Source organism: Oryx dammah, unplaced genomic scaffold (assembly GCF_014754425.2).
Source record: "Oryx dammah isolate SB20612 unplaced genomic scaffold, SCBI_Odam_1.1 HiC_scaffold_18, whole genome shotgun sequence".
In the NCBI taxonomy this organism is placed as follows: Eukaryota; Metazoa; Chordata; class Mammalia; order Artiodactyla; family Bovidae; genus Oryx; species Oryx dammah.
In genome coordinates, this window is record NW_024070202.1 from 61,308,484 (window position 1) to 61,327,066 (window position 18,583).

Here is an 18,583-nt window from a genome sequence, read left to right on the forward strand (position 1 = left end):
TGGAGCCCATGATGAGGGGCAGTGGAGCCCATGATGGGGGGCGGGGCCACGGGGCATCATCACTTAGTTTCTCCTTCTCCCAATCCTGTCCATCAAAGGGAGGCTGAAGAGCCACAAAACCCCCACCACGGAACCCACATGCCAGACCCACAGAGACAAAGCTGTGGGCGTGCACGGGGCATTGCGCTGCCCAGGATGCAGGCGGTATGGCGGTTTCCTGTCCGTCACTCAGTACGCATCGCTGCCCATGGGACAGCCAGCCTAAGGGAGGGGAGAGACGCTGGGAAGGGGCACCCCTCACCTACCCTGCAGAAGTGGGAGCCGCTAGCCCAGCTGCACAGGAAGATGGTTCCTACCTTTCAGGGTTTCCTGCAAGGTCTGTGTGAAGCTAGCCCAGCGATGGCTGTCACTGTGATTCTTGCTCAGGTTCTCACTCCCCGGGAGGGTCAGGGTCGCCAGGTGAAGGTTCACCAGCGTCAAGTCATGACTTCCTACCTGGGCAAGATGAAACAAAGCACCAGAGACAGGTTGAGATGCTCTTATTGCCTGCGCCTGTTACCTCCAACCCCCAAGCAGCTTTGCAAACAACACTGACGGCGGTAAACGTACACAAGGCAGCCCACACTGGAGGAAGCGGAGGCAGCCATTGCAAGAGCTTCCTGAGGCCCTTGCAGGACCAAGACCTCTCTTGCCCTGTCATGGGGATCCCCTACATTGCACCCCTTTACTCCTCCTTAGGGCCTGGAAAATCAGGCACGTCTAGAAATGTCAATTTTTTGTTGCCTTTTTTACCCTTCTGAGCAACTATGGAGGAGGAAGAGGTGAAGCTAGCAGCTGGTTGTTAATGAAGACCTGGGGCTCTCCCCACAGGGCCAGCCTGTCACCCCCCACCCCCGCCAGGATTTGCAGCTGGGCCCTGCATCCTTCCCCACCTCCCCACATCCCACCCACCGCTATGTGCTCCCTTCCCCCCTAGAAATCACGATGCCTGATGCTCAGTGATTTCAAACATGAAGAATATAAGCTGGCTGAGCCCTGGTAGCACAGGCTATGCCCCCTCCTGCATCCCCAGAGCAGCGGCAGAATCGTGACGTCAGAGTCAGTCTGCTGGGCACCAAAGCAGTGCTCAGCTGCTCTGAGTTTGGCAACCCCACCCTTCTATTATGGCAACAAACACTAACCACGGCCAGGAAGCGGGGGTGTGGAGAGGGCACCCCCAAGTGGGGGCTGCCAGTTTCATCTTACAGAGGCGCCCAGTTTGCCATCACCACCACCCAGCCAGGAGAGCTCTCTCTGCAGCCGTGGCTCTGACCTCAAGGGAGACACCTTCAGGCCGTGGGCAAGGAAACCCTGCCTGGGGAGAGAAGCCACATCTCTGTCCCCACAACTTGCCTGGCCTAGGATGTGACACGAAGCACAGGAGTCTCATACCTGTCCAGGGGATCACTTCATTCAGAGGATTTGAGCCAATAATTCACAATCTGAGAACATTTCTTAATGATCTTTAAAACCAGCCCACCTCTTTGAGACACTAGCTGGTTCTGCCTGTTGCCTTGCTTGGCCAAAGCCAGTGAAGCCACTTTCCATAGAAAAGGGACCTGGGGAGGAGGGTTCAGGGGTGATAGCTGGCTGACTGATACACCAGTATCAAAAGCACAACCCACAGACACCCCGGGTTGTGTGCATGCGCATGGAATGCCAGCATCTCTGCAGCTTTGCAAGTGAGGAGGCGGGAAGTGTGGGCTAGATCCCCGACCACAGTCAGCACAGCCGCCAGCTCATGGGCAGCCCCAGCCCGGAGCTGCCAGAGAGAAACAGTGCTGAGGTCTGCGGCAACTCTCTGGCTCCAGAACTCCTCTGGAGCATATAGAAGGGGGTGTCCCAGACGCCCAGCAGCTAGCTTGCTGGGCTCTGTGACAAGGGACCACTCTCGCCCGACCCTGTGACTTCTGACAGGTAAGGCCAACTGCTGACTTGGTGACCTGTTTCGGCTGCTGCCTTTTCCTCCTTCCTGACGCCCAGTTTCTGACTGTTTGCTGTGCATGAATACTTCCCAGGGCATCCAGGGGAATTGGAGAGACAGCTCAGGTTGGTCTGCTTGCTGCTCCCAACTCTGGAGAGAGACGGCGTATCTGGAAGTGTCAGTGGCCCCATCACCCAGAAGCTCCTTCTGAGGCCCTTCCAAGCCGCAGTGACCCCTGGAGGGCTCCCCTTCTCCCTAGTAAGAGAAGGGTATCCTTAAAGCAGTTTGGCTGCCCTCTAATCCAGAGATTCCCGAACGACCGGCTTCCTTACCCAGCGCTGAGAGCACTGATGAAGCGCAGGAGGTGATTCTGGAAATTAGACATTGTGTGTGTCTGGGGCAGGGTCCAGGAAACCCTGATTTTAAGAAAATCTCTCCAGCTGATTCTGCTGCTTATCAGGTTTGGGAAACAGCCATTTGACCTCCTTCTCGCCCAGAAGTCCAAGTTACCAGAGCTACGATCTCCCCCAAATTCCTCTCCTTCCTGCTCTGGACAAGTTCTCCAGCTGAGGGAACCCCAAGTGTGTGTGCTGACCCAGCCCCGAAAGAGAATCAAACCAAGGCAAAAAGGTGAGCTTCTCTGGCGCACAGTTCAAAGTGGGCTCTTCTCCTTTTCAGAAGGAGTGGCCCCGCACAGCAATAGGGGCGATACCTTGAACCTTGCGAGGTACGGGCTGGGGCCCACCGGCTTCCCATGCCCGTTGCCGGGCGAGCTCTCCTGCCAGGCGGCATCTCTCAGCTCCACCCCGGCCGCCGTGTCCCACAGGAACCCCGCAAACCCGGAACCCTGTGGGAGAAGATGAGGTGTTAGGGTGCAGAGAGGTCTGTCTGGTGGGGTGCTCAGCCTCAAGCTGGGGAGCAGCAGGCAAGGCCAGGAAGAGATAAAGGGAAAGCAGCGGACTCTACACTGGGTCTGGGTGTGACCTGCCCGGGGGCTGTTTCTGAGACAAAAGCATATCCCCAAACCACAGGATGTTCCTCCTAGTCCCCACAACAAACTTCCCAGACCAGCAATTTCAGAGAGGTTCACACAGCTGGGGTGCCTGGGCTCTTCTCTGGCAGGGGCACATTGCGGGGGAGATCCCAGGCTAGGCACAGAATTATCTTTTTAATCATTACATCCCATAGGACGGCCACTCACATGCCCACCTGTCATCTAAAGACTCCGCTGCTCAGAGAGGTTAAGTAACTTCCCTGAAACCCCACAGTTGGTAAATGGCAATGCTGAGGATCAAATATAAGACTCCAAGAGGTGGCTTTGGTTACTGAGCAGCTTCCAGCTCAGCACTGCCTGCCGCCTCATGGGTACCCTGCCAGACACTGGCCCATGTCTGCTAGACAAGCATTCAATGCACAGTATCCTTCAAAATTCTATAGCCACTCTGAGTTGAGGGAGGAGCTATTGATCCCATTTTACAGATGAAGGGATTGAGGCTGAGCGATCTGAGAGGCAGCCACACACTGTTACCCAGTGGCCTTGACATCCAACCTGGAGCAGGGTTACCTGACTTGAAAATCTCCAACAGGCTCTGTCAGGCTCAGTCAAGGTCCTGGGCTTGCAAAGAGTGAAAAGAGGCCAGGTTTCTGGGTCTAGTTTTCTCACCATGAACATCTAGCATATAGCACAGTGCCTGACACACAGTACCTTTTCTAATGATTTGCTGAACAGATAAATAGTGCTAAATGGACTGTAAGAGTCTGGTGAACCTATACATATGTGTGTAAAGTGCCTTTTAAAAAAAGGTGTGAAAGTGTTAGTTGCTCAGTTGTGTTCGACTCTTTTTGACCCCAAGGACTATAGCTCACCAGGCTCCTCTGTCCATGGAATTCTCCAGGCAAGAATACTGGAGTGGGTAGCCACGCCCTTCTCTAGGGGATCATCCCGACCCAGGGACTGAACCTGGGTCTCCCACACTGTAGGCAGATTCTTTACCATCTGAGCCATTAAAAATATTTTAAAATTATTTTTCTATGTTTATTTATGGCTATACTGGGTCTTCATTGCTACACCAGCTTTTCTCTAGTTGTGGCAAGTGGGGGCTACTCTCTAGCTGCAGTGCATGGAGTTCCCATTGCAGTGGCTTCTCTTGTTGCAGAGCAAGGGCTGTAGAGGGCTTCAACAGTTGCTGCATGTGGGCTCAGTAGTTGTGGTTCCTGGGCTCTAGAGCACAGACTCAGTAGTCACGGTGTGGGTTTAGTTGCTCCGCAACATGTGGGATCTGATCGGACCAGGGATGGTACCCCTGTCTCCTGCACTGGCAGGCAGATTCTTTATCAATGAGCCATCAGGGAAACCCCAACCCTGTTTTTTAAGTTTATTTTTATTTTACTTTTGGCTGCACCATGCAGCCTGTGGGAACATAGTTCTCCAAGCAGGAATGAACTCGGGCAGGGAGAGTGTAGAGTCCTAAACACTGGAGCACCACAGAAGTCCCCTATTAGTATTATTTCTATGTGGACTGAGAAGAGACAGTCATGGGCTGGAATGGTAAAGACCAGATACCTTCCCATGATCCTGTATTTCCAGCCTCCTGGCTACTACCTGCAGTAATCACTTACACCCCAAACCCAGAGAAATAAGATTTACAGCACACTTTGAAGTAGGAGCTAAAAAGAAAGCTTATTGTCAGTAAGTGACTGGACACTTTTAATCCAGTAAACATTACAATTTAAAAGTCCCAGATCTCCATATCACTCAGATAAGTATTTATATCATGTGTGTTTATAATGGTATACTAGAGATACAAACGGGCTTCCCACATGGCTCAGTGGTAAAGAATCCGCCTGCCAATGCAAAGCCACAGGAGACGTGGGTTTGATCCCTGGGTTGGGAAGATACCTTGGAGAAGGGAATGGCAACCCACTCCAGTATTCTTGCCAGGAAGATCCCATGGACAGAGGAGCCTGGTGGGCTATAGTCCAATGGTCACGAAGAGTCAGACACAATTGGCATGAACGCAGCACCAACACCTAGCGATAAAAATATAACATCTGCATTTATAGGAAAATTTTGTAATCCACTCATAATTAACTATCAGGAGCCTTTTTAAAAAAATGTAAAACTCTACTGATGTTAAATATTTCAAGTGAGTAAAAACTGGTCTTGAATATGATATGTGGGAGTGAAAATAAATACATAGAGAGACTTACCTAAACCCATATGGGCAATACTAATGAGAGAAAATTCAAAATTAAAATCTGCTGAAAGTTTCCACAGATCATTTCCATGTGCACAATTCTTACCACTAAAGCAAATATTTCATGTATGAATTAAGTGAATCTGAAGTTCTCAGTCAATGGACAATGGGCTGCCTACAAACTTGGCAGAGGCTGGAACCGTGGAGAAGGGATTAGAAGGACAAAGGACAGAAATACCCCATTTGCTGCCTTGGCTCCAGACAGGATTTCTCCTCTCCTCCCAACACCCCAGCTCCCATTTCCGTCTGGGCAGCAGGCCATTCCTGATCCAAACAGGAAATAACAACCAGGGCATTTTGAAACAAATGGCAAAGAGCTAAAAATGGGCAGAAATACAACATTACATCAAGGATGTTGGCAAAGGAAAGATTTTAAACGTCTGTGATTGGAAAAAAGAAAATGGAAAGAAAATCCGCGTTCTGCAGATGAGGGTACCTTTTGGAGCTGAGTCGAGGGCGTCTCTGAAACAATGGCCTTCCAGCATCCCCGGGGCCCTTTCCACTTGCGGATGTTGGGCAGGATTGGCTGGTTTAGCTCCACACAGAACTGTAAAGACAGAGAACACGTCGGTGTGAGTTCCCGCCTAAAGCAGTTCCTACTGCAGGCAGTCTGCGGAGCCAGAAAGTGCAGGATCCTGACTCCTCAGCCTGATTCAGACACTTGTCAGACCTCTTCCTTGTGTCCTCCGAAGCCAGGGTTTAGGAAGACCGGAATGACAAAACAAGCCTCGAAAATTAAAAAGCAAACTGTCTACCAGTGAAATATACAATTATCACCTGGAGAATTTTAGCTTACAGCAAACCATTCTCTTTGTAGCAATCCACCACAAATAGTTCAAAAGCAGTTGTCAGAATCTTTTTAATCCTTGAAACATCAATGATTAAGGTCCCAGGAGAGTCTAGATCAGTATCAAATACAGAGGATGGATACATGGATACATGGTACCTTCCCACCACTGTTAGAGACACAAAAACAGACCCCCAGAAGGTGTCAGTAATCGTGAAATAATTCTGAATAGAGACAGGTGGTCACTAGACTTAATGTTGTGGTCATTTCATAATGTATAAAATTACCGGATCACTATGTTGTACATCTGAGACTAACACAATATTGTGAATCAATTATACTTCATTTAAAAAAGAGTACCAACTGACCCTCCCTTCACCAGGCACCACCATATTGTTCACCTTGGTTTTCCTCTGAGAAGACCTCTCATGGGTTGTTACTATGCCTCATGTGTGTTTCCGGGGTGAGCTTCTTTTTGTGTACATGTGTTTCAGCAATGTAACACTGTAAGGTGACTTTATCATCAAGTCAAAATGAAACCGTACAGACAACGTATTAATAACATGAGGGATTGAAAAACTACAGGTTTCAGAATCCATGGGCCAGTTCCTCTAAGTCGTGCCTCAAACACAACCCCATCTTTTGGGGCTGGTTCTCTTAAGGGTCTCCAGAAGTTGTCAGATTTGGGCTGTGTTTGAGATGCTCTGATACCTGGCACTGCCCCTTCTGGGTGACACCTCCTGTCCCTCTACTTCATGCACCTTGGGCACCCTACTCAGCCCTTTCTCTGCCCGGTCCTACCAGCCAGTCTCTGGGCTTCCTTTCAGAGGCATCATTGCCATCTCCTCAAAGAGCCACCCTTAGATAACCTCAGCCCCACAGCTTCAGCTTACACTTCTACCCCAAATGCCCCCCAAATCTGTACCAGCAGCTCAGATTTCTCTCTTGAGTTTTGAATTATATTTTGACTTCCTTTTTAACATTTCCATCAGAAGATTTCCACGGAAGTACAAAACCAGCAGGTCCCAAAGGAACATGCCGTTCCCGTCCCCAGCACGCATCTCAGTTCCTGGCACGAGCATCTTTCCAGCCACTCTGACTCTGCCCTCTCCTCCCACAGGCCAGCGCTCCCCAGGCCACATGCAGCATCACATCTGTCAGAAGCTCCCTCTTTCTGTCCTCCAGTCCCACTGTTATGGTCCATTTCGAGCTCCATATTCTCCCACCTGGCTCACCGGCATAGCTTGTTAGAGGTCTCTCTGCTTCTCTGTCATTCAATCCCCTCCCATCTGTCCACTGGGTAAGCTGTGATGGCTATGCTGACACACCATCCCTGTGGTTCTCAAAGTGTGGGCCAGGGCCCAGGAACATCAACATCACCTGGGAACTTGTAGGAAACTCTCTGGCCCCAGCCTAGGCCTACCGGATCAGGACCTCTGGGGTGAGGCCCAGTAACTGTGTTTTAACAAGCCCTTTGGTGATCTAGATGCCAGCTAAGATCTGAGAACCACTGCACTTGCCATTCCTCCCTAAGCATCTGCCTCAGATACAGGTGTTGTGGGCAGAGAGCGAGTGGTCTGCTGGCAGCCTCTTCTAGGAATGCCTTGGCTGCAGAGAGCTGCTCTCATACCCTTCCTGGGCAGTTCACATCCAGCAGCTGAGACAGGCCAGGGTCTGACGGTCTGGTCTTTGCTCTCCTGTTTCTCGAGCTCTAAGAGAGAAGATGAATCATTTCTCTAGTGACAAGCACTGTGGAGGAAACAAAACCGGGCGAGGATGGAGCCTCCTGGGAGGGCTACTCTAGATGTACACGGTTCTAGGAATCATGCTGCTTTTACAGCTACATGTTTACGTGTCTGCCTCGTCCCAGTAGTGGACACCACAAGAGCAGGGACTGTCCCCAAGTTGCCTTTAGAAAGCCCACCTGGCAGAGCATGGTGCCCAGTGACGCTCTATAACCATCAGCTGGTGAGCCAGGAAATTTCAGAGACGATCACCATCCTCAAATCCAGGTATGAGAGACAAAAGGAGGAATTTCTTCTTGAGGCTATATAAGTAACTGCTTTGATCTTAATCTGACTTTGAGTTTGCCTGGGAAGGGTTCTCTCTGGGATCTGGTCCTCAGTGACTTTTATCCATTTCCCTTTCAACACTGCCATGGATGGTGTTATTCTCAATAGGGGGACTTCAGCCTGGATGAATCCCCACAGCCAGATGGTCCTGGCTGGTAGCCACCCTTGGGTAGAAAATGAAGCACCCTGGAAAATGCATGCAGAATGTATCGACTTTAACTTTAGGAATCCAGCAAGGAAATGTACTTCTAGAGGGTCCAATTTCCTGCTGGGGAATCATTCACTTGCTGAGTGATCATTAGAGCTGAATCCAAGAGTCATTAAAAAGGAGAACAGCTCTCCAGTGTCCATCTGGTACCTCACTGCTCTCCACATAGGCAGGCCTGAACCTGGCTGCTTGCCTGCATATCTGAGGATGCACCCCAGGAAGCTCTAGCTCTTAAAAAGTCCCTGAGGTGATCAGCCAACCAGCTCTACTGGAGAGCTCCAGCCTCTGAGGCCATGCTGTGCTGGGAAGAGCAATCTGCAGGCAGCCAGAAAGCTCATCTCTCCTGACCCTCACAGGTCAGGAGAGACACAGTTTTTCATGCACGCCTCTCTCAAAGATGGGGTCTGGGGACAAAGTTTTGTGCTGGTTCAAGCATGAGCATCAGTATCACCCAGGAACTTAAAACGCTATCAAAATTAGTGTCTGAGTCAGACCTGGCAAGCTGCATTTTAACATCCCTTCCAAGTGACATTGATTCAAGTTTAAAGCTGGTGTTATGGAATGAAGGAAATACATTTTCCTTTTCTTTGTTTTATATTTAAAAGTCTTTCCCTCACAGGTAAACTCTGGAAGACAAGGAACCATGATTCCTGAACCTTAAGGGTCACCTGTATTTTGTAGATCTGAAGCCTTGCCCTTGATGTTTCTCTCAGCCCTCAGAGTAGAGTATGATCCTTCTCTCTGCCTTCTTTTTCAGTATTTCTTATGTTACTGGGGACAATTAATAATATAAGACGGGCTTCCCTGGTGGCTCAGAGGTAAAGAAATCTGCCTGCAAGGCAAGAGACGCAGGAGACCCAGGTTCGATCCGTGGGTTGGGAAGATCGCCTGCAGGAAGAAATGGCAACCCACTTTAGTATTCTTGACTGAAAAATTCCATGGACAGAGAAGCCTGGCAGGCTACAGTCCACGGGGCTGCAAAGAGTCAGATATGACTGATCAACTGAACACACATACACAATAAAATAAGGGACCAAGGAGAACAGTGTTTATGGCTGAAAGCATTCTATCTCATTTTTCATGATCAGCATTACGTAACAGGTAGGTATTTTCTTCAATTTCTAGAACTGAAAAAAAAAAAACTGCCACAATTAAAAATGAAATTTAAAAAAAAGAGCAAGAAAAAAATTACCAGCTTGACAGTTCACAGCAAATCTAAGGAGGAGAGCACCTTTAAATCCTTGCTACTCAGTGTGTGGTCCATGGACCAGTAGCATCAAGCTCACCCTGGAGTCTGTTAGAAATGCAAGCTCTCAGGCCCACCCACACCAGTGCCCTGGAATCTGCACTGTCACAGGATCCGAAGGTGCAAGTTCAGCAAGCTTTGGGAAGCCTGCTCCAGCGACCCCTTGTTTGGTCCACACCATTCCTATTATCCCACCAACAGATCACACTACCAGTTATTCAGGAGGTAAGTGCAGCCCAGAAATGTTAGGCCCAAACATAAGTGAGCTGAATGCAACATTCCACAGCTGACAGGGTTTAGAGGGAGGTGTGAACTGAGGTCTGCAGCCTAATGCACCACCTCCTGGTCAGAACTGGTGGACCATGTGGGCTGGACACGCGGCAAGGAGTGGGGCCAGCCGGCCTCTACCAGTCCTTAGATTCTTTCTCCCAAACATTTCAAAGGGAAACAAAAGCATCCTCTGAGAGCCCTCAACCTGAACTCTGCCTGAAGGTGAATTTTTTTCTTTTAAAAGAACAACTGGTTCTCAAATTTTCTGCTTCGCCCACACACCAGAAGGAAGAAAATATACTTTAAGCAAAAGTGGCTCCCAAGGGCAGAATGGGTGGAAATGGAAGGGGCACGGTGGGAACGACTGGAAAAAAGCCTCCCAGGTAACTGCACAGATCTGCACAATCTCAACACAGGCCCTTGCCCACCACCTGGGTTTCTAAAGTCCCAGGGGCTAACCCATCACCTGTATTCATCAGCATTACACCAGCTCTCATTTTAGACCGCAGGTTTGCCCACCCCACCCTGACTAAGTCGGAATCTGAGGTTAGGGCTAAGCTGTGCACTCTCAAGTTCTCCAATTTTAAACTAAAGCTTTTGAAGTTCAGAGGAAGATAGATAATTATTGTTTTCGAACTTGGTCTTTGCATTTTTAATACCTGTGGTCAGGAAAGACAATTTGTATTGTTCAAAACAAATAAATACCATTTCAGCTCTCCCACTCTGCCCTGTGTAAGCATCTGACCGAAGTCCTTTGCAGATCACCCTGTGAGATAAAGGCATGGAGGAAGCCCAGCCACCGTATATACACCGGCGAGCAACGGATGTTTGTTGAATGAATGAGTAAAGGCATGTCTCCTGGGGATCCCACCTTAGGCTTTTCTGTCCCAGGATAAATTACAAGAATCCCTCAAATGGGCTGGACTTGTTTCTTGAGCTTCAGACCAACTAGGGGGTAATATCAGTCTTTAGTATGTGCCCCACAGTCGGCTACTCAGATGCAGAACTTGACTGTCAAGGCCAAATTCACCCCACTCTCTGCTTCAGCTTGTCAATACGGAGCCTAAGTCAGACCTTTAAACTCCAATCTACAAGATGTCCAAGTTGCTGGCATTCAGAAATGTCAAGTCCTAAAAGACAGGACTCCTTTGGCTGTGCTTAGGATGTGCTGCACACATCAGGTCTGTCTGGACCAGCTGCCTGTTCATCTCTGCAGAGACAAGAGGTTCCAAGGCTTGACACCAAACTCTTTCTTGGTTGGTGGACTTCTGGACTTCGTTTATCCCTTCTAGCCCTCTCCCTTCCTGAAATGAAGACTCCTTGGTGCATCTGGTCCTGACCAGTAAATAACAGTGGGAAAGGGGTCCAACCTCACTAAGTGCCTTGTGCAGCCACCACCAAGCTCTCCGGTCCCCTTGTCTTCCCCATCCAGTTAAGGTGAAATGAAACCCAGGGGCCTGGGAGCTACTTACAAAGATGTACTGCTAGTGCTGACCATACAGTCAGCTGGAGACAGAGTGTCAGGAGGACAGACAGGTTTTCAAAGCGAACTCCAGATTTCTCCTTCTCCTGCTTCCTGGATGGGCAGTAGGGGTATGTTTTCATTTGGAATCCGCAGGGCCAAAGTTCCAGATGAAGCTGCTTCACTGAGCTGGCTATTTCGGGTGCTCTTCTGATTCTCGAGGTGACGTCTCTTTGACAACCAGCTTTCCACTTGTTCCCACCCATTCCCTCTGTGCACTCAGCAGCAGCTCGTGGAAACACAACACAGTGTGTGGACCGAGAGGCACAGGTGCCCTGAGAGGATGAATGGCCATCATAGATTAAAGCAGCCCTGTCTTGTTTGTTTAATTACAAAAAAATGTTTTCGGTTGCACCACTTGGCATGTGGGATCCTAGTTCCCCAAAGAGGGATTGAACTGTGCCCCCTGACATTGGAAGCATGGGGTCTTACCCACTGGACCACCAGGGAAGTCCCAGCATCCCTGTCTTAAGCCAGGTGAGGTCAAGAGACTCAACCTTCTCTCATTTGAGTACTACCGGAAACAGAACAAAGGACACAGACAACAATTTCTTTTTGAAATGTTAATAGTAAGCAGGGGCTTAGCTCTGCCAGGATCGTCAAGCGCATGTATGTTATGGGCAACAATAGCAGCCAGCAGATTTCTGGGTAATCTGTCAGTGATCACGTGGAGAGTGAAACCATGGAACGGTTAGGGTCCTTCAAATGTCAGTATACTCTCAAAGAACACCAAGCTGTGCAAAAGCTGAACAACATCTGCATGCATGGTAAGTTGCTTCAGTCATGTCCGACTCTTTGTGACCCCACGGACTGCAGCCTACCAGGCTCCTCTGTCCATGGGATTCTCCAGGCAAGAATACTGGAGTGGGTTGCCATTTCCTCCTCCAGGGGATCTTGCAGACCCAGGGATCAAACCTGTGTCTGTCTCCTGCATTGGCAGGCATGTTCTTTACCACTAGCACCACCTGGAAAGTATTAATCATGCTTGGCCTTCTAACGATAAGCCAATTACAAAGTTTTCTGGGCATATTTAGACTTTCAGATGTTGACACTTTGCAAGGCCATACTGCCTATGGGGCAGCAATGCACTCATTTATTGCTCTGTCCTAATAAGTGCTAAGTGCCTTAACCGTTCTTAACCATCTTAAAGGCCCTGGCCTCCTCTCCCCAGAGCAAGGCACACACGCAAAATGTAATACGGACACAGAGCCAGGGCAAAGAGTCTGTCACTCCCCCTCTTTCCCAATCTGTATGGAAGAGAAAGAGATCATTCCCACAGAGCCGTGACGAGGTGTAGTCACCTCTGCTCAAACGCAGACTCAGGCATGTATGCCAGAGGGGAGACAGGTGCAAGGTATGCCAGACAGCCATGAGTTTGGGGCCCCCAGGATTGCTCAGAGGCCCTCACCCAACACTGCTGCCGCACTGGGTGCGTCCAGGAGCCTTTCCCAAGGGCCCAGGTGTCTGTGGAGGGAGCGTGGCCATTCCTCTGCTGCTGGGGGCTCACTGAACAACAACCACGTTCAAAAATTGAAAGAAAGAACTGGGCTCGTTTCCTTGTAGCTTTGGAAGGGCACTTCAAGTTCTAACACTGCATGGTTCTAGAACGCTAGGAGGAGAGGCAAAGAGGAAGCTGCGGGAAGAGAAGTCTAAGACTGATAGAGGAAATACAGTGTTATTAGAAACATTAAAACCCTTTCTCCCTCTTTCTCTGTGGTAATCGCCCCGTGAACTCCATAAAGGAGCTGACTGCTCTGACAGCACATCAGGTTAGCTTTCCAAAGCCTTTCTCCCAAACATGGAGAACGGATTTCATTCTTTTGAAAAAGAGCATCTGCCCTCCTTAATGTGCCAAGTCCCACATGGAGACCCCTTGCTAAACGGCCTAACTAAGAGCTTATGTTTCCTAGGCAGTCATTCTAATAGGTTTAAGTTTGGACACATCCATCAATTGTAAGAAAACATAGGTGGCCAGTAATTCCTGGCCAGTTAGCTCTGAGTCCTGTGAAAAAGAGAGCCAGAGGCTAAGGAAGGGCGGGCGAGGGACGGGGACCAGCATTTATTAAGCGCAGCGATTAGGCACTGTTCACACATTATCACATCTGATCCCAATGACAATCCTGCGAGGCAGTTAATAATGCTCTCATCTGACACGTGAGGAAAGCAGGGCTTAGAGAGGGTTTAGAGTGGGTGACCACAGCAAGGTCACCCACTGCCAGCGAGTGGGATAAAGTCCAGCATAGCCAACTCAAAGGCTCAAGTGCGAGTGAAGTCTCAGAAAACACAAATTAGACAACTGCCCTGTGAGACAATGTGTGTGTGTGTATGCTCCACATGTGTTCCAAATTTGGGATTCTCTGGAACTAAAAGCCGTACCACCACCACCACACCGCGACTGTCTGCTCCGTCACCGATGCCCCTGGTTACCTGGGGACACCGCCCTCCCGGGGAGGTCAACACATCAGAACTACAGCCTTCCTCCCGGTAGGGGCCAGGGACCAGCGGGACACACAGCCAAGCGTTCAGAGCTTCGTGGGGCAGCCCCTGCCCTAAAGGCTCAGGCCCGTCCTTCTCCATCCATCCAGAGAAGCAGTGGGCTTACCGCCCTTGCATCACTTGGCCCGCAAGCCCCTGCTCGGTCAGCTCCATGAACATGCTCTTCCTAGGGACCCGAAAGGATTCTGGAGGACTGTTCATCCTTGTTTAAACACTCCTATCATGCTGAGGAAGACACAAAGCAAACAAGGACGCATTCCCTCCACCTCCATAACCAGTTCATCACCAGCTGCTTCTTCAGAGTCAAGGGGAGGGATACCCACACACACTCTCGTCACAGAGTAGCTGGGGTTCTGGTAGCCTCTCCTCCATGCTCCCAGGGGCTCCTCAGCATATGTTTCCTGAACAAGACGGTTAAAAATGAGCACAGGGGGAGGGAGGGTACTTTGCAAGGCAGTTAGATTTTTTTTTTTCAAGGGCAATTATAAAATGGACACTAAGAGAAAGCTGAAGATTCCTGGAGATGAAGGCAGGTTAGGATGGGGAGTGAGAGGCACGGGGCCTGGGGCCCTCCTATGGGGATTTTATACTCCTATGTTGCTGCCTCCGTGCTTGTCATCACCTCATTACCCCTTGTTTCCACCCTTCAGGGAAGCTTCCAAAGGTTCTTTTCTTCTCTAAAGCTCTTTGGAGGCTAAGACTCTTAATCTGAGATGGGAGTTAAGATTGTATCAGTAATTCTGTGGCTTTTTCCCCTCCTTCTCTTTAAATTGAGGCTTATGTTCTGGTATCAGCAAACACAAGCTCATTATAGGACAATTTGTAAATTAGAGAAACAAAGAAAAATTTAAGCAGAATATCACTGTGCAAAGACAACCACTGCTAATACTTTTGGTGGATTCCCTTCTAGGATGTTTCCTATGTGTTTAATTAATATGTGTATAGCTGATTATTCATAAAGACACACGCGGTTTTGTTCTAATGGTGCCACAGTATTACAAACTCTTCCAAATTCTCTTCATTCACCATCTAACACACTATCATATGGACACAACGTGCTAACCCCCTAGTGGTGGATGTTTCGTGGGCTGGGAGGAATTTCTGCTATTTAGGGGCTCGTTTCAATTCATTTCATTATAAACATCCTAAAATCACCTACTATGGTAGCAATAAAACCTCACCATTCTACCCTGTGCTATACTTAAGTCACTCAGTAGTGTCTGACTCTTTGCAACCCCATGGACTGTAGCCCGCCAGGCTCTTCTGTCCATGGGGATTTTCCAGGCAAGAATACTAGAGTGGGTAACCATGCCCTCCTCCAGGGATTGAACCCAGGTCTCCACATTGCAGGCAGATTCTTTACCATCTGAGCCACCAGGAAAGCCCAAGAATACTGCAGTGGGTAGTCTATCCCTTCTCCAGGGGAACTTCCCAACCCAGGAATCAAACCAGAGTCTCCTCCATTGCAGGTGGATTCTTTACCAGCTGAGCTACCCGGGAAGCTCCCCATTCTATCCTATGTGCTCATAATGCTTATATCCACATGTCTAAAAAAGATCCCAAGTAAGTTAGTTTAAAATCATAATGTCTTTGTTTTTGAAAGTAAATCAGGAGGCTTTTTTTTTTTTTCCATGTACATACTCGTGATAAACAGATGGCAGCTCAGGGGCCTGGAGAGTGAAGGACCACAGACATTAAGCCCTTGAACTGTGCGATCAGAAAGGAAGCAATAGACTGTTTCTTACATCTCTGATTGACAGAAGAGGTGGGAGTTTTCCTAGGTAGTTTCTTTCATCTGCAGATAAACCATTCTCACCTTTATTTTTTCCCTTCTAGCTTTGTTTTAATGTCTCTTTAGAGATTTGTCCTGACATCAACCTGTCAGGACCCTCAGGTACAAAGGGCCAGCAGATCACAAGCCAGAATTCAGCAGGAATGTCCACTGTTCGCTGTGGGGCCTTTAACAAAACTGTCCAGACTCGGGACAGCACCCTCAACTCCCTCAGTGGAGGAGTCCTTCCCACATTCTCAGTGTTTAAGTGGGTCACGTTCATTAGTTAAGGCTGAGAGTCTGAAGAACACAGACTCTAGAGAAAGGCTAGCAGGACCTAAACTTTGGCTCTGCCACTTACCAAGAGTTTTTACTTTGGGCAAATGGCCCCCTTGATCAGGCCTCAGTTTCCTCATCTATTACAAGGGGACAGAAATCACTCCGGCCTCATGAGTCAGATATTTCTAAAACGGGGTGCACAGGGCTTGGCACACAGCAAGTCCCGTCTGTTCCTGCGGTGGTCATACAGACTGGGCCCTCCCTCAGCACAACACAGAGGGGATCCTCAGCCTTGACTCTCCACAGCTGGCAGCACCATTCCCCAAACACACCAGCTGGGGACGTGGGCAGGAGGAGGGGTTGTGGCCAAGTGCCGCCACACTGCACGCCAGAAGCTAGAGCCACCCAAACTCAGAAACAGAAGGAGAGATGGGACACCGTAGTGTTAATATTCATCTCTGGGGAAGAAGAGAATGGGTTCATCCAATCATTCAATAAAAATGTAAGTAGCACTAAGTACATGGGTATCTTGAGGTAGGCTCTGGAGCTATAATAGGAGCAAAAGAGTTGTGGTTCCCTGGCCCTCAGAGCTTACAGTCTGGAGATGAGGGGTGTGGGGATAGCAGTGTAGGTATGGCTCTTAATTTTTTTAATTAAAAAAATTTTTTTAATTATTTTTAAAAGTTATATTATAGTTTTATTGAGATTATTTCAGGGCCAGGTATGTAACCCATATGAATTTATTTCATTCTTGCAACAGCCTTCTAAGGTAGGCATTATTATGACCCTGTTTGATGGATGAGAAAACACAGGGACAGAGAGGTTAACCAGCTTGCCCAAGGTCACACAGCCAATAGGGACAGAGCCAGCATTTGAACCCAGGTTGTCTGGCTCCAGAAACCAAGTTCTGCATGTACAGTTGCCTTCTGTCTCTGTAGGCAGTTATGAATCAAATAATCATCCAAATGTAAAAATGTAGCTAGAACTTGTGCTGCAAAGAAATGGTTAAGAGCCTGTGGGCCTCCATGATGCTAGCAGTGTGGGTGGAGGTGAGTTTGACTGAGTCAGGGAAGGTTTCTCTGAAGAGGTGAGGCTTTGCTGGGAATTCCAGGATGAGAAGGCATTAATTAGGCAAAAAGGAGAAGCGAGCATTCTAGGCAACAGGGATAGCATGTGCCAAGGGCCTGTGGTGGGGCAGAGCAGGGAGAGTTTATAGGACAGAAAGATCAGTGTGTCTGCAGCCCAGGTAGGGAGGGGCAGAATGGCTGAGATGAGCCCAAAGGAATTGTTAGACACCTGGCCGCAGCAGGACCCTGTGGGCTGAAAGGAGTTTCCTCCCTACCCTCTGAGCCATCCTAAAATCAATGAAGGGCATGAAGAACAGATCTGCATTCGAAAAGGACATAGGGCTGCAGTCTAGAGTCAGGCTAGAGAAGGGCCAGACCAGGTAAGTAGTGCAGCAAGAGAGGAAGGTGGCCTGACAGCAGGAGAAAAGTGAAAGTGAAAGGCGGCTCAGTCGTATCTGACTATTTGTGACCCATAGGACTGTTGCTGCCAGGCTCCTCTGTCCATGGAATTCTCCAGGCCAGAATACTGGAGTGGGTTCCCTTCTCCAGGGGATCTTCCCAACCCAGGTCTTCTGCATTGCAGGCGGATTCTTTACCAGCTGAGCCACCAGGGAAGCCCAAGAATACTGGAGTGGGTAGCCTATCTCTTCTCCAGAGGATCTTCCCAACCCAGGAATCGAACCAGGGTCTCCTGAATTATAGGCGGATTCTTTACCAGCTGAGCTACCAAAGAAGCCCAGCTAACAGGAAAGCAGTGGACAAATCAGAGAGATAACTAGAAGATAGCACAACTAGGATCAAAGAATGAAAACAAATACTGGTATGTGAATGTTCACTGCAGCACTACTCACAGAGCTAAAAGACAAAAACAACTCAAGTGCCCACCACTTGATGAACAGATAAACAAGTGGGCTATTTCCATATGTTGAAACAGTACTGAACTACCCCCTAAACGATACCTGCTACCTCGTGAATGAGCCTCGAAAACATACGAGGGAAAGTAAACAGATCCAAAAGGCCAAATACTGTATGAAATGTCCAGAACAGGCGAACTCATAGAGACACAAAGCAGACTGGTGGTCCCCAGGTGCCCAGGGGAGGGAGGGAGATGGACTGACCTCTCAATAGGTACCAGTCATTTTTTTCTAGATGATGAAAATGTCTTGGCACTACGCCAAGGCGGCAGCTGCACAGAGTTGTGAAGCTACTCAATGTCAATGAATTGTTCACTTTCAAGTGGACTCTTGATTTCTTTTATGGTTTATGTCAATAATTTAAAAAGTGACTTCGGCAAAGGACTAGATGTCTAAGATAAAGCAGAGGAACCATTCTCTCATTCAACAAATGCCATGTGCTAGTCTAGGTACAGCTGTGATGTTGGGCTGTCCCTGGATCAGGCGGGGAGTAGGGGAACAGGAATACGGCCCTGGGGAGGTTGCCTCTAGACAGGGTTAGCCCAGCCTCTCTCCACGTGGTTATAATGCACGTGGAGAGACCTGCACAGCCTGCTAATTCTTGGACTATAGAAGCCTCGCTGAAGCTTAAAAAAAGGCAAAATAAAAAGACAGTTCTAGGGCAAATAAAATAAGTCCTCTGTCCCAAATTAGACACCACACTTGTGAGTAATGATTGAAACTAATTATTC

At 48.8% G+C, this 18,583-nt stretch overlaps 1 protein-coding gene across 2 annotated transcripts in view; it reads right to left on the minus strand.

Moving 5' to 3' along the window:
* The window catches only part of EEPD1 (endonuclease/exonuclease/phosphatase family domain containing 1), a 123,029-nt gene that overhangs the window by 9,176 nt on the left and 95,270 nt on the right, over positions 1-18,583 (minus strand). For both annotated transcript variants that reach the window (XM_040260190.1, XM_040260191.1), the window contains exons 4-6: positions 5,657-5,767; positions 2,676-2,810; positions 357-495 (exon numbers count right to left, since the gene is read on the minus strand). In XM_040260190.1, coding sequence (XP_040116124.1) covers positions 357-495; positions 2,676-2,810; positions 5,657-5,767 — 385 coding nt within the window. The remainder of the gene's footprint in view (positions 1-356; positions 496-2,675; positions 2,811-5,656; positions 5,768-18,583) is intronic.